This window comes from Tinamus guttatus, unplaced genomic scaffold, assembly GCF_059628265.1.
Source record: "Tinamus guttatus ecotype Peru unplaced genomic scaffold, ASM5962826v1 Tinamus_guttatus_pri_ptg000563l, whole genome shotgun sequence".
NCBI classification, from domain to species: Eukaryota; Metazoa; Chordata; class Aves; order Tinamiformes; family Tinamidae; genus Tinamus; species Tinamus guttatus.
Genome location: NW_028289097.1, coordinates 1,595,445 through 1,610,215, shown reverse-complemented (window position 1 = coordinate 1,610,215; position 14,771 = coordinate 1,595,445). Strand labels below are relative to the sequence as shown.

At 45.7% G+C, this 14,771-nt stretch overlaps 2 protein-coding genes across 2 annotated transcripts; both read right to left on the bottom strand.

The window, feature by feature from the left end:
• Nucleotides 1-3,732: 3,732 nt before the first annotated feature.
• On the bottom strand, nucleotides 3,733-7,340 carry LOC104570761 (uncharacterized). The gene is made up of 5 exons (XM_010217805.2): nucleotides 7,047-7,340; nucleotides 6,313-6,666; nucleotides 5,581-5,901; nucleotides 4,775-4,874; nucleotides 3,733-4,034 (listed from the first exon to the last, which is right to left on the bottom strand). The coding sequence occupies exons 1-5, from the start codon at nucleotides 7,087-7,089 to the stop codon at nucleotides 3,917-3,919; spliced, it is 936 nt and encodes a 311-aa protein (XP_010216107.2). The 5' UTR covers nucleotides 7,090-7,340; the 3' UTR covers nucleotides 3,733-3,916.
• Nucleotides 7,341-8,754: 1,414 nt separating this feature from the next.
• Nucleotides 8,755-13,082, bottom strand: LOC104570753 (triggering receptor expressed on myeloid cells 2). The gene is made up of 4 exons (XM_088534439.1): nucleotides 13,010-13,082; nucleotides 9,807-10,151; nucleotides 9,389-9,449; nucleotides 8,755-8,991 (listed from the first exon to the last, which is right to left on the bottom strand). The coding sequence occupies exons 1-4, from the start codon at nucleotides 13,050-13,052 to the stop codon at nucleotides 8,760-8,762; spliced, it is 681 nt and encodes a 226-aa protein (XP_088390565.1). The 5' UTR covers nucleotides 13,053-13,082; the 3' UTR covers nucleotides 8,755-8,759.
• Between the last annotated feature and the right edge of the window lie 1,689 nt (nucleotides 13,083-14,771).

Genomic DNA, 14,771 nt, shown 5'->3' with positions numbered 1-14,771 from the left:
GATGCATTTTTTCAAGTGTATTTTGGTCTTTAATAGATGCAATTGTAAGTACTGTGTACACTATCCAGCTAATAAAAAATTATAAACTGAGTACTAGCCTGAGCTGTGTTTTCCAGTCCAGTCACTCCGTTCAGTCAAGCAGCAGTGGCACCAAGGGAGGAGGTGGCGCCCGCAGGCAGCTTTCCCAGCTCTGCCCCGAGGAGTGGAAGGGGGTGTTGGGCACGTTGCTCCATGCTCTCCTGTTCGGGGGGAAAGGGCCCGGGCGCCCTTCAGACGTTACCAGGTACCTGCTCGTCTTGTCCTCCAGCTGCAAAATGGCGGCCACCTCACGCGAGGCGGTGCCTGAGGCAGCAGCTCCGCCATCCCCGCGGGTGAGCGAGTGGTGGAAACCGATTGGCTGGTGGAAGCCGGGGCATCCAGCTGCGAGTGCCCATTGGATGGGGGCCACTGCGGGGCAGCTTTGATTGGCCAGTGGCGGTGCCCGGCCCTCCTCCCGCAGAGCGGGGCAGCAGCGCCGCGACATGGCGGCTGTGGAGGGGGTGGCTGCAGCTGGGACGGTCCCGTCAGACGCAGAGCAGGGACGGGCCTGGCCTCCACTGGCCTCTCGCTGCTGTGCTGTCAGGGCAGCCAGTGTCACCTTTCAGTGGAGAAAATGACCTTGCTGCGCTGGGGGAGGAAATAAAGGCTGTGTCAAGCTGGGCAGCATTGCCTTCGTGTGTCCATCCCAGTGTGAGGAAAATAAGCATTAGGTGAGTCTTTGGGCAGAAGGAGGTTCTGCTCTAATTATTACATGAAAGAAAAATTACTGTTTTAATTAATAATAGAGCTGCGTAGTACTCAAAGTGTGGCCCTTCCTTTCCTGACCATCTGGTGGATTCCATTTGGCCTAGTGCCCGAAGTGCCCCTGGCTGACAGACTCATCTTGTGTATCTTTGTTCCAGGCTTCACTGCGCACCTTGCACAACTATCCCTGAAAGATGGTGTGGGGGGAAAGCCCCCTGGAGCATAGGAGGTGCCCTATAAATGTGTTGCGTGAGTGTAAGTGATGACAATCCAGGGTTTTTTTGTATCTTTATGTTCTCTTCCATGAAGGTGTTATTTTCTTGCCTCTGTAATCCAGATATCATGTTAGCATGTCATTGTCCAAATATGACTGAATGGACACCCTCATAAAGAGCTTATTTCTTGTGTTTTGGTACAAAAGAAAGTTTCTTTCTTAAAAGGACTAGATAGGCTTTCAAAGGTTTAAGAGATGCTCAGCTTCCGTGTCTGTCTGCTAATCCCCCTTGGGCATGCCATTTCTTCCATGCAAGCTGCTCAGGATCTCTCAACACTATTGTAACTGAAACACTAGAAAATATGATAAAGTAAATACTTTTATTAATAATAAGGTCATGCACACTTAGGCACTCTTTCTGCATGGTAAGAAATAGTTGCAGATTGTCAGAGTATTCCTTAAATACTTGTGTGTTTTTTCCCTTTACAAAGCTTTTTGGGGATGGCAAAACATCATGGTCTGCCTCAGGTGCAGCTGTTCTTAGGGTAGGATTTTGCTTTTGCTGGTGCAAAAATCATCCCTCTGCCAGCAGAGGTTCAGAGCCTAACTTGCAGCAGACAGAAACACAGCAAACAGTTGTGTTTCTCTCTGCAGTGGATGCCTTAATAATATTTTCAAAGCGAACCGAGTGACATCTTTACCCTGTCTGTAAAACAGCTGGGAAACATTGGCCGAGTCTCTGTTTAGTCACACTGAAGTGGTCTCAGAGCTCCCAACTGAAAATGTGTTTGTATCTATAAAGCCAATTATAAGGGGACATAGCCACAGTGCCTGGATTTTAAGTGTCTGAATTAGGAGGAGGGTATCCCTCTTGGGGACTCGGGAGGGAGGCTTCTCTGGGAGGTGGCTGAGAGCAGCCGCTTCGGCGCTGCCATTCGGAGTCCCCTTCAGTCCAGGCAGCCTCCACGGGTCGGGCCTCCTACCCGCGGCGCTGCCGGGCTGCAGAGCCCCCGCAGACGGGGCCGCTGTGGGGCCTGGACAAAACCGGCCCGGTTTGCCGTCGGGCTGTGGGCGGCTCCGCGGTGATGGCAAAGTGCAGAAATACTAGAAATGTAATTGTTGTCAAACAGAGCAGAATAAATCTCACGGACAGCACAGCCGAAGATTCCTGAATGCAGAGCAGCATGACGGGCAGTGGCCCAAGGGAGTAAGCAGGCATGGTAGGCTTGGAGAGAATGCCCTCTGATCGTGATAGGTTGTCTGTTTGCAAAGACATTCAGATATTGATTTTTTTTTTTTTTAGTCTGTGTTTAATTTGAAATTCTTTTCAGTTCCCTAACAAGACCAGGAACAGGCCAATTTAAAGCAATCCCTTACTTTGGAGAGAAGTTCTTGTATCTGCTAATCTTGAGCTAGTCACAGTTGCCAGAATCTCCTTGCTTAATTTTGTTTTCTGGTAATCAATATTCTACGGGTGCTGGCTCTGAGAAGGAAAAAGCCAAAAGCTGATCTGTTCAGTTATTGTTATAATGTTATTTCCACATTGTTTCCAGAGAATTTGTAGTAGAGAGTGAATATCAGCCTTAATTCTTCACCCATGTATCTAAATTTAGGACAATTTAGGACATTTGATATAATAATATATACAAATGTTTTTCAACAACACACTCATTTACTAAAACATGTCAAGTGTAGGAATTGTATTTCTGAAGTCAATCAAAGAACTCATATGCTTACAGTTAAGCAGATTCTTTAATACTTTGCCGCCTTGGGCCTTACGAGCAGGGGGAGTGATTAACTTACGTGTTTGTGTGAGTGAGTTGCTGGAGAAGTTGCAAGCATGAAAGGAAGTTTCTCGTGTTCTCCTATTTCACTGTCCTTTGCTGACTAGGACATTGTGGCAGTTGCTATCACAGAAAACCAGTTTCCTGTATGTGGGCTTATAGTTCCCTGTTGTTTTAAAATAGATCATTTAGAGAAAACAAATATGCTGCAGTGTAATAGTGGATTTGCTTATCAACAGTTGAATTGTCATGCTGTACTATTAGAAAAGTGCATTTTTCCCCCAGGGAAATTCTCTTCATCTGTGTGTGCTGCATCCTTTGTCTGCATTTTGCTTTGTACCCCACTTGTATGTAGCTTCAGCAATTGCTTACAAATGGCTTGCTTTTGAGCACTTTTCAGGAAAATTTTATGAATACACTCAAGACTTCAGGCTGTTTTGTTTAGGTGGACCTGTTTATTTCTTTTCAGCTCCCGAGTGAGAAGTTGTGGCTCTAAAGATAACAGTAGCATATTCTACTGAATTGCCTCCTGGTTCTTGAAGATGGAAGAAAACTTTTGGAGAAGGTTGAGTGTTGACATATATATCTTCAGGCTTTAGTTGAGGTTGGTGCCCTATCACAGCATATACTGCATTGTCTTTCAGCTCCCCATCTGCTATTCTCCTTGTATTGTTTCTTCTATCCTTTTGAGAAAAAAAAAATATATGAATTACGAGAAGTTAAAAACTCAGACTGCAGAGCACAGCTGCTCTACTGATGGCAAAAGTGGGCATGGGCATTGGGAATCCTTCTTGCTGTACTTCTCTCTCTCCTTTCTACCAACTATGTACGGCAGAGATGAAACAAAGATGTGGTAATTTTCATGTCCTCTTACCTGCAGCACTGCTCGTCTGAAAGCAGCATGTCTGCCAAAGCCTTTTCCTGGTAGAAAAGACAGAATTTCTTTTGAGTGTAAAACCACAGCTTTACCTTTTCACTTTAAAAATGAATATCCCCCTCTCCCTTCCTTTCCGTTCAACTCGCATATTTCATTTCACTTTCAGCTCAGTCTCATTGTCTCCATGGACAGTAACACCTATGAATAAACCTTCCTTACATTCAGGGTGGTGGGAAAACAGCCCTAAAGGCAAGAGGATTAGGAAGCTTTACCTGCCCTTTTTCTTCTGATGTAAATGGTGGTGAGCAGTATAACGGTAGCAATCAGAGCAGTTGTAGCCAGGAAGGTACTCAGTGCCATGAGAGCATAAAGGTTCCTGCAAGTAAGGGCATGATATCAACGTTACTATTTACAGCAGCAGAGGGACTAGGTTGATTTGGGAGGGGATTTGGTGTGTTTGAAGATGGATTATGGTTCCAGGATGAAAATTCAGCATGCAAGTACTACTCCTGCCATCCCTAACAAATGTGGTTTCACTGAGGTCAGTAGTGAATCCCACCCAACTGTATTTTCTTTGGCACGAGGTAAGCCTGGCTTGTACTCAGGAGCTCAGATTCTTTTCCTGCACTCAGTTGAAGCGCTACTAGAGTTAGAAGGCATCCTGCATCAGGCTGAATTAGCCCTTCTTAGGGTGTCTCTTTGGTCGGGATCATTAGCAGGGTCTCCTTTGGGCCTGACAGTGACCCTCCTCTGACCTGCTGTGTCGTTTAGCTAGGGTTGGTCTCTGGCTAGGTTGCTTGTACAAGATGCAGAGATATTGCAGGGTTGCATGGGCTGTATAGTGGTCCCTTTGTAAGCAGGCAGAAAGGAACACGGGCAAGCTGAGCATAGTGCTTCTGAAACCAACAGAACTCTACAGCTTTTTGTGGTGCTCAGGGAGGACCAAACTCTGTAGGAGAGAAGGGGAAGCCTGTGTCTGCGCTTGGGTTTCATCTCTCTGTCACGGCATCCCTCAAATCCTGCAGTGTATCCAGAATGCTACAGCCAGAGCCTGGGAATCCTTGGAGCTTGCTTTTTTTTTTTTTCTTCTTTTTTTTTTCCTTCTTTTTCTTTTACCTCTGATGCATATTGCTGTCATCTGGGTGCTTGGCAGTCTCCTGCTTCTTAGTGGAAAGTGAAATGGCCTCCAAATCTGTTTCCAGATTCCAGTTTTCCCCTTGGAAGAATAATAAATAAATAATAAACAAGAGGAGGTGACTTACCCACATACTTCTATCCTTGCGACTTTCTGTCATACTAAAAAATCCTGCTGTGCAGGCTTCTAGGGTGCTCCAGCTTTATTGTCTTTCTTTTTAGCCATGAAAGATCATACCATTTTAGAGAAGGATATGAAAACTGAGATGCTTATTTGCATGCATGAATGCTGTTAGAAAGGAGATCTTTTAGAGAAAAGACACTTCCTGGGATTTTTTTTCATGTTAGAAGAATCAATGAATTCTTTTCCCTTAATATCTTTGGTATTTCTGCTTCCTGCACTGGCTAAAAGTAGAAAAGAAAGCAAGGTGTTAAAATAAATATGAAATTTTATTAAAGAACAGTGACAAAGAAAGGAACTCTCCAAAAATTTTTCTCAGGAAATTCAAACAAAGATTTAGGTTTCTTAGGATACATTTCATCTGCTGATGTAAATGTAAAATTTCAGTAGTTGATGAACCTTTGCTAGACACACCTGCCTCGAGTATTGTCTGCAGTTTGTTTATGCCATTAGTATGTGCATCAAATGCATCAAAATGCATTAAAATAAAAAAGATTTTTTTTTTATCTTAGGAAATTTCAAGGCTTAGAAGAGATCTAACACTGACCTGTAATCTTTCTTGCCAAGTGCTAAGAATTTGCTGACTTTCAGAAGGAGAATAACTCACCCAAAACTTCCAGCATGATCCTCTTCAGTGGTTTGTTTCTCCCCTGGAAATGGCTCTCAAGATGATACTCTCCTGAGTCATTAGACTGGAGCTTTTTCAGCCACACTCTAATCATTTTCCACGACAAGTCATTCATCATCTCAGTCCTTCCTTCTTTAACAATACTTTGATCAGTGTTACCTCTGATAATAGGCTGACATCTAATTGGGGATTCCATTTTGCACCAAGTTAAATGTGGAAGTTTCCTTATGTTTCCTATCACAGAGTAAGAGCAATGGAGGGACAGGTTGCTTCCTTCTTTTGCAAATAGCCTTACAGGTTCTAAAGAAAATAAAGCAATGACTCATTAGAGGTAGATTTTTTTTAACATTTTCTATCCCCACAGTGATGTACAACCCACCAGATGTCCCACTTTCATTCTTTTAATGAATGAATGAAATCCAGCAAAATTGTATTCATGTTTTCTGATCATAATTCCTAAAATTGCTTTTCTGGCTTTGGCTCTTTTTGATTTCACGTGGCAAAAATAAGATTCCAGTTACTTCAGCTTCTAGAGACCTATAGATATGTATACAGAGCTATATAGAAGAGTTAAACAATGCTCTTGATAACCTCTAGTGGCATCTTTATGTTTACATACACCCTGTTTTACTGTTAAACCAAGAATGTTGTTTCACTCTTGCTTTACTTTGATCATCACCCACCCAGAGCACCATTGACCTTACAGCTCACCCTCAGCAGAAACCACGATCTTTACTCTCTGCAGTAGAATTTTCTGCAGGTCACTCCACATCCCACACTGATAAATGCCAGAATCATCTTTTCGAAGTGTTCTCATGATCACAGAAATCCATCCACGTCCAGTGTCTGTCAGGTCAGCTGAGCGACGCTGTGCCGGGTTACGGTGCATTCTTTCCATCAAAGGGACGCTCAAGGCTAAGACTGGACAAGATCCCTGTGACAGCTCCTTGCACCAGAATTTCATCTTATGTAAACTCTCATGCATGTTGTATGAGCAGTTAGCTCTGAAGGAGTCTCCTGCAGCTTGCAGAAACACTTGCAGGTCCTCACCTGACATGCATGATCCTTCCGAAGAAAGAAGAAAAGTGATGCTAGAATATTTTAGTATGCCAGTTTTTCTTATGTTACATCACTAATAATACTCTTACCCTGAGCCTCTGATGAGAGTAACTTTGCAAGTTTGTCTAAATAAACACCTATGTTCAGTCTTGGTGCCACTCACTACCTTTTTTTTCCTTCTTCTTTTATTCCGTTAAGTTGTTCCTAACAGGCAACTTTCAGCCTGAACATTTCCTCCTCCCATGAACAATTGAGAATCTTATTCCATGTCTTGCCTTAGCTGGCCTGAGTGAAAAGTGTGCAAGCGAATGCACAGTTTGTGCAATGTGTGCAACAGACAGAGAGTATCTTCTGCCTTAGAGAAATACGGGGTCTCTGAGCCTTACCTGGTAGTGCCAGCAAGAAGAGCAGGGCTGGAAAATCTCCCATCCTGAAGTAGCAAGTAGTTTATGTCGTGGAGAAAAAATATATCCTACAGCGTCTTTATCACTGGAAAATTCTTTAGTGTGGAGGAAGCTAATTTACTTTGTCACTTACTGGCATCTGCTGCCCCAGAATGATGAGGCCAATTGGGAGTTGCTGAGAAAACCACAAATTCAATATACTTTTTGGATGGGAAGGCTGCTTAATCTTTATTGGTTGCTTTTCACTTTAACAGCACCACTGTCTAGATAGCCTTATTTAGCAATCAGACTATGGCTGGAAAAGAAATAGGCATTTTCTGTCTGTAGTGCCACCTTAACACATTACAAGAGCAGCTTTCGGTTGTATATGTTCTTCATTACTACCATTCTGCACTTCCCTGCAAGCTAAATGGCCGGGGGTATCAAGAGGCTCAGGGCACTTCTGTACACTGCAAACAGACCAGCATGTTCTAAAAGTTACCTCTTCTCTGGATGATTTATTATCATCTAATATACTCCAACTCTTTGTCATGAAGTCACACTAAGCAGGATAATCAAAGTTGATTTTATTTATCTTTGCAAGCAGTGTAGGCAAAAGACGTGTAAATAGCTCTGGGTTTGGAGTAGAAAAGTGGGCTTAGTTGAATGCTTGCTGACTCTGTTTTTTGTGTGAAATTCAGCATGATGTAATGGGAACTCTTCCTTGCAGACTGAATTGCAGTTTCACTCGTGGGAGCAATGAGCAATGATCACATGTTGGTAACATCCCCTTTATGAAAGGGAAAAAGTACAAGGAGAAATAAAGCAAGACAGTTTGTTCTTTGCAAAACTCTGAGAAATTTGGAAGCAGGCTCGGAGTTGCGCGTAGACTCCACATCCCTCTCTCTTAAGTTTTGCAGTTTGTTGTGCCTCTCCATAGTCACTGTCCAGCAAAAATCCACACCATCCACCGTGATCTTTGGTAGTGAGTCCTTTCATCACCTTGAAGACTCCGAGATGGCATGAAATCGACAGGTCTCAATTCACAACCTAGGGAAATGATCCTAGGGACCATGTGGAATAACTGCCAGTGGGGTCATGCTGTTACTGGTCCCTCTAGAGATGGTAAGAGAGAACTGCATTGCCGTCACTGTGGCTTTAGGCTTTAGAGAGAGGAATCTCAGTTATAAAACTGATTTCTAGATAAATAGCAATACCATTTTTTAATACAAACTGTCCTCTAATGGCTATATTTTGGGTGGGAACTTTCAAGGGTTTTATGGAGATAGGTAAGACATGCTGAGAAAAAGGAAAAGCTCTTAGCTCTTTAACACTAATCTTCGATGAATCGGGAAAATTCCAGCCTGACACAGAGCTAGGGGAGAAAAGAGCAGAGCTCTCACCTCTCCAGTTCCTGTGGAAGCACCTCTGCATGCAGGCAAGTCTGGGCCGGATCTGAAATACCCTGTATACCCTCCTATCCCCTGCCCCAGCCCTTTCCAGCAGGTTCAGGTGTTGCTGGCAGCCTCTTTTTGGGGCTGTTGTGATGAAGAAAAGTGTTGGTCAGAGACGATATGGAAAGGTGGCAGATGCTGGCATTCCTTCCCTGGAGTCCCTGCTGCCTGTGTTTAGTAGATAATCCTTATGGCAAAGCTTTCTTTGCCTGGGACTGTTTGACACCCGTTGCCATGCGATTCCCTGCGATTCGGATCTTCTCTAAGCAATGTTTTCCCAGGAGGGGCTGACTCCATCCCGTGCCTGTTCCACCAGGCTGCCAGGGAACGGGAGGAGCTGCTGTTCATGGAGACTTTGGTTCTTCTGCTCTGTGCCCGTGTCTTTGTTTTTCCTACTGCTGGCAATGGTAAAGGTCAGCACAGCCACCAGGAACTTCATAACCAGGAGTCCGATGATAATGCACAAGATAATGGAGTCAGCTTCAGGAGTGATGCTGTGGGGAACCAGAGAATATTCAGTAAGGCTTAACTGGGAAGGGATGATTCAACCTTAAAGACACTCAGTGCAAAGATGATCCCTTGCAGTAGGCAGTCCCTGCTTGCACACAACATTCTGGAAGATTGGAACAATTATGAATGGTTTTAACTGTAAAATCTCACATATAGATTAATTATGATCTGCAGGAATTGTTTTTTCTGGCATAAAAATAGTGCTTTTTCTGCATTAGGAACAGCTGCTACCTAGAAACCACACAGCAGCTCTGAAAATGTTCATGGATTAGGAAGAAGCAGAGAACATAACGTGATATTCCTCTCAACTAATCAAATACTAATCTGTTTTAGCCCAAGGAAGGTTGAAGGTCACAGCTTCAGGAGGATTTTACATCTTACCTGGAGATGCTTTGCACAGCATTAGGCTCCTCTGGCATTTCGGTGTGCACTGTATCTGATGCTAGAAAACAGAGAAGTTGAGTCTGCAGATGCTTGAAGGTGATTGTGTTGGTGCTGCTACCACCGGCATCCCAGCTAGGCATAGATAACCATGGTAAGACTGGGCACTGGGCTATGAGCCCAGAGATTAATGTGGCTGCTAACGAGGGGAGAGATGTGCATGGGGTATCCCGCAGCAGCGAGGTCTTGTCACTGTAAATCAGGAACTAGAAAGAGGCAAACGCAGCACGGTTACCTCCTTAAAGACAGGCCAGTCTAGACTAGATGTTTACCAGAGTGAGGCACTGGCGTCTGCAGACAAGCCTGAAATTTAAGTAAGAACTTGAGAACTCATGAAACTCAGGGCCCCAGTGCCTACCTGTCAGCACTTCCACTTGCACCTTCTGCAAGGTTTTTGTTTCTCCCAGGTACTCCGTTATGCAGCGGTAGAGCCCAGCATCCTGCTTCTTGAGCCTCTTCATGGTCACTGTCAGGACCCCTTCATGGATGTTGTCCCTGATGGACGTGGTGCCATTCCTGTTCTTCAGGAACTGCAGCCAGAAGCGGCGGGCACTCACCACATGCTGGCACTTGATCTCATCCACCTGCTTGCACCAGCTCTTTTCTCTCCACCGCTGCTGCCAGGGGTTATAGGTGCAGTTGATGGAAATGGTCCCACCTTCCATTCCGTGAACCACAGTGATGTTCTCTGGAGTGCAGGGAGCTGGGAGAGGAGGAGGAAGCTGTGAGCTAAGTCTCTCTCATACCTATCCCTTATCATTAAGTTACAGAAATAACTTTTTAATAACTCTAGTGATGACTGCTGTCTACAGTAGAACCTTTACTGTAGGGCTGTATCACCCACCCACCTCCCTTGTGAAACATGAATGTGCTCAGATTCAGAGTCTTCATTCAGACTTTCTTGAAACATTTCTCAACTGATTCCTCTGATGGGGATGCTATTAGGCTCTTGCTAGGCAGCTGTTCTTTTGTGAGGGACCTGAGGAGGGAGGAAGTAGTCCTTCATTAGTATTTTCAGATTTTATGAAACTTGGCACATGTTGGTTCTCGCCGTCCCCTTCGGGCCCTGGGGTGACTGCTCAGGACTGCAGGCTAGAGCTCAGCCGCTCCGTGCTCTCCGGAGTCTCAATTTTCAAAAGTTCTTTATACAAGGCAGATCATAAAAAAAAGGCTGTCCCAATAATGTCGAATGGTTTTTGAGTTGCTCTCAGCTGGACATGTCTTGCTGTCACATCCCTCCACTCCTTTGCAGTGTCCAAGCTGCTCCCTTGTGTGAGCAAGGCAGTTTTCTTCCCGTCGTGGCCTTGGGCCTTTCTACATGTGTTCACACATGTGGATTTGATCCTGAAAAGAACTCTCTACTCCTGGAAATGTCGTTTCCCGGGAGTGTCCATGAAATTTATCCCCATTCTAAGGCCCTTTACACAGCCAGGGAGAAGCAACACAGCCCTAGCAAAAGCTGGAATCAGTGACAGCTATAGACCAGTGTCCAGGTAGCTGTTACAAGGTTAGGTTTTAATCCAACCTTTGATCTTGAATGCTAGGTCTTTGCATTTTTTTTCACTTTGTGTTTTTTTTTAATATCCTATGCTAATTTTAGTCCTCTTGACAGCTTGTGTTCAGCTGCTTGGCTTTCTTGCCTTAATTCCTTCTTTCTGATTTCTCTTCCTCTTTATGGTAGGCAACTGGAGAAGGGGTAGTCAAATCTATTAATACTTGGAGACAGAAGTGCCACGTGGTATTTGTGAAAATCTGTTAAAATTAGAGGCTACTGACTTCTGTGAAACCCTGGCTAGCGCTAAAAACAGAAGCAAATAGAAAAACAGGTTAACTTTGTGCTGACTTTTCTAATAACACACCTTAAAAGAATTTCAACCATTCAGAGTGAAGTGGAAACAAACAAACAAAAAAAGAAAGAAATGAAAAGATTTTTATGATAAGGAGAAAGGCATGTCTTGCTCTCCAAGGTTCTAACAGCTACAAGGCTCCCCCTCTAGTTCCAGCCCTGCAAGCCCAGCCCTGTCCTGCGTAATCCGGCTCAACACTGTAACCTCCTCTTCTGTTTCTGTTGTGCTCCCCTTCCTACCTCTGGTTCTGTCACATTCTTCATTCCTGACATGGGATGGCCCCAGTTTTTTTTTTTTTTTTTTTTTTTTGGCCAGGAACAGCATTGCAAAAATCTCTTGGCATTTAAAGACTTGTTGATGTCTGCATGGAAAACTTTGTGTCACTAACTGGCTGAGCAAATTTGCTGATGGGCCATTTGCTATTTCTGTTTTTCCTGACATGTTCTTCACTACTGAAAAAAAAGGACATTTTCTATGCTCATTCAGACTTTTTTGTCATAATTGAAACAGATTTCTGTGCTCCCCAGACCTGAATATGGTATCTTTCCTTGCACAGCTGTATCTGGGATCTCTACATTGTGGCTGGGAAAAACTCTCAACTGGGAATCCCAGCTGGATCCTGTGCCTTGTGTCTGGTGCTGTAAGTTGTCAGAGTCTGAGAGAGTGATGCTCTACAGAGATGTCCTCCCAGTTCAAAGGTTTCATTTCATTGTCCCCAAGATTTCAGAGGAGCTGTCCCTACCCTGTTGAGCTTTCCTTTGCTCTGCGTCAGCCTTAGCTGCTGCAGTTCACATCTGAACCCTTCCAAAGGCCAAACAAATAGGGTTTGGCAATTTCACTTTCTGAGAGGGCACATAAGAGTTCTGCCAACAACGTTTCCTCTTTTGATTCAAAGGATTCCTATAAAAAGAGTTGAGCACTTGCATCCCCACTGGCCCTTCATTAAATCAAGGGAAAAGCCAAACTGGAGAAGGTGTCCGATGCTGCCATGGCATGGGCAAGAGGGTGGCCAGAGCGCAGCACAGAGCACCCTGCAGCGTGGAGCACAGCACAGCGCAGAGCACCCCACAGTGCAGAGCACCCTGCAGCGTGGAGCACAGTGCAGAGCACCCTGCAGCACAGAGCACCCTGCAGCGTGGAGCACGGCACAGTGCAGAGCACCCTGCAGCACAGAGCAGCCCGCAGCGTGGAGCACCCTGCAGCACAGAGCACCCTGCAGCGTGGAGCACCTCGGAGCATGGAGCACCCCGCAGTGTGGAGCACAGCACAGTGCAGAGCACAACGTGGAGCACCCCACAGCGCAGAGCATCCTGCAGCGCAGAGCACGCTGCAGTGCAGAGCACCCCACAGCATGGAGCACCCCACAGCACGGAGCACAGCACAGAGCACCCTGCAGTGCAAGGCACAGTGCAGTGCAGGGCACAGCGCAGTGCAGAGCACCCTGCAGCGCAGAGCACCCTGCAGCACAGGGCACAGCACAGCCCTCGTCTCCCAGTACCTGCGCTGCGCTGGGTCCCAGCAGGGCACTCGCAGGCCTCCGTGCTACAGTGAGGCTGCCTTGGCATCCAGAACAAGCTGTTGTGTCTCAAGGCTTGTGCAATTTTTTCCCATAGCCCTGCTGGTACCTTGTGCTAGGTGCAGGAAAATACCGAGTTTTGCAGCAGTCCTGAACCCTGTCCCTTAACTGCAACTCCAAGCGCCTCTGCTTTCTTACCTGACAAGAAGACCAAGAGGACGAGGTCCATGAGCTTTCCCATGTCTCTCCAGCAGAGCAGGGCACCAGAGTAGAGGCCGAAAAAAAAGAAAAAAGGAGAGCCCAAGGGCAGCTTGCTTTTTCCCTCTTTGTTGCTCAGCAGGAAGGGATGAGCACAGGAACTTGGCATTTTTTTTCTGTCCCACGCATTGAGCAATTTGCCAGGAACAGGCATTTTTCTTGCAGGCTAAAAATGGAGGCATCAGCATTGGCCGCTCGCAGCCAAGGTTTAGTCTAGACAGCCTGAAGGGGAGCATCATGTGATGGCCTGAAGCCGTGGCCCCGTGAGGCCTCTGAGCTCACCAGTAGTGCCCGTCCTTCCAAGGAGGCTTTTCACGCAATGTAAATGCTGGAATGCTAACAGGGAAGGGGGGTGCAGCTTTCCACACCGTCGGGTAACTCAGCATCAAGAGAGTGAAGTGGAGGCAGGGACACAATCTGGGAAGTCATCTTCAGTGGAAAGAGATTCAGAAGAAGCTGCGTATGCCACATTTATCCTCTACTGTCTCATACCTCATGTTTCTGGATGATTAGTAGCATTTTTGACCCACTGATTGCATGAATGGCTGGGTTAGCTTTCTGTAACTATTTTCTTTTTCTTTCTTTTGTTTCAAGTTAAAAGGGTCAACTCTGAAAACCTCAAGGAATAAACTGTCTTCCCTGCTGCAGCCATAGCAAGATAGGTCTGTAGCGAGGCTGGATTTGACTGGCCTGTGAGGAAAGGGTAGCTCAGGCCCTTGGATTTGCTGTATGTCTGCAGGGTCTGCAGAGCTTGGTGAGGACAAAGCGTCAGGTTTTGTGTTTTGGGGAGTGTGGCCTGAGCCCCAAGCACCTCATTTCACATCACTTACCAGGTGATTACTAGGTAGAGGCAGCGAATGTATCATGTGGAGTATTTCCAGCAGAGCTAGGGTGGCAAGGCTCAGGCACTGTCCAAGTCCCTACTGAGCTGGAGCTCTCCCATGAGGACCTGTGTGTTCTGGTATCCTTCAACTGAGCAAGAAGTCACAAAAAGAAAAGGAAAAAGAAGTGCTGGGAGTAGGAATGCAGGATTTCTGCAGCTGTGCTGGTGGATAGGCCAGGAAGAGCTGCTAAAATTACAACACGTGCTGACGGAGAAGCTACATTGGAACTGGCTGGAGAGGACATTCCTGCTGAGGTGCCTCGCAACCCTGTAGACAAGAAGTTCAGTGCGTTGTACGAAGGGGTTTGAGAGTTTGTGGCAAGATTACTCATGATGGCAGGGATTTGATGAAGTTCCTGCCTGTCTTCTCTTCCTGTGGCAAGTCTTGGAGATCACCTGCCTCTGTGATCTCCATATTGCATGTGATCTCCTCATATTGCATGTCTGACCCCTTTGGACATCTCCTTTTGTAAACTATCCACCCTGAAATACTGCTTCCCTTCTGTTTTACCACCTGATGTTGAAACCAGCCCTCTTGTGCTCATACCTCTTCCTCTGCTCTCTCTGTCACATTTCCTGCAGCTTCCCTGCTGCCCTGCCAGGCTTTTGCCCTCTTATCTGTCTTGGGGCTTGTAAGGCAAAATCTGTTTAAAAAGTCCTTGTGCCCTGAATGCTTCTCTCGTGCAGTAGTGCATATTGTTGCTTTTTCCAGAAATACTGATTTTTTTGTTGTTGTTCTCCCTACCTTGTCTTTATTACACATTGCTTTGGTTTAAGCAGCCAGTTTGTGCACCCTCAGGAAAGAGAGGATGTGGGGCG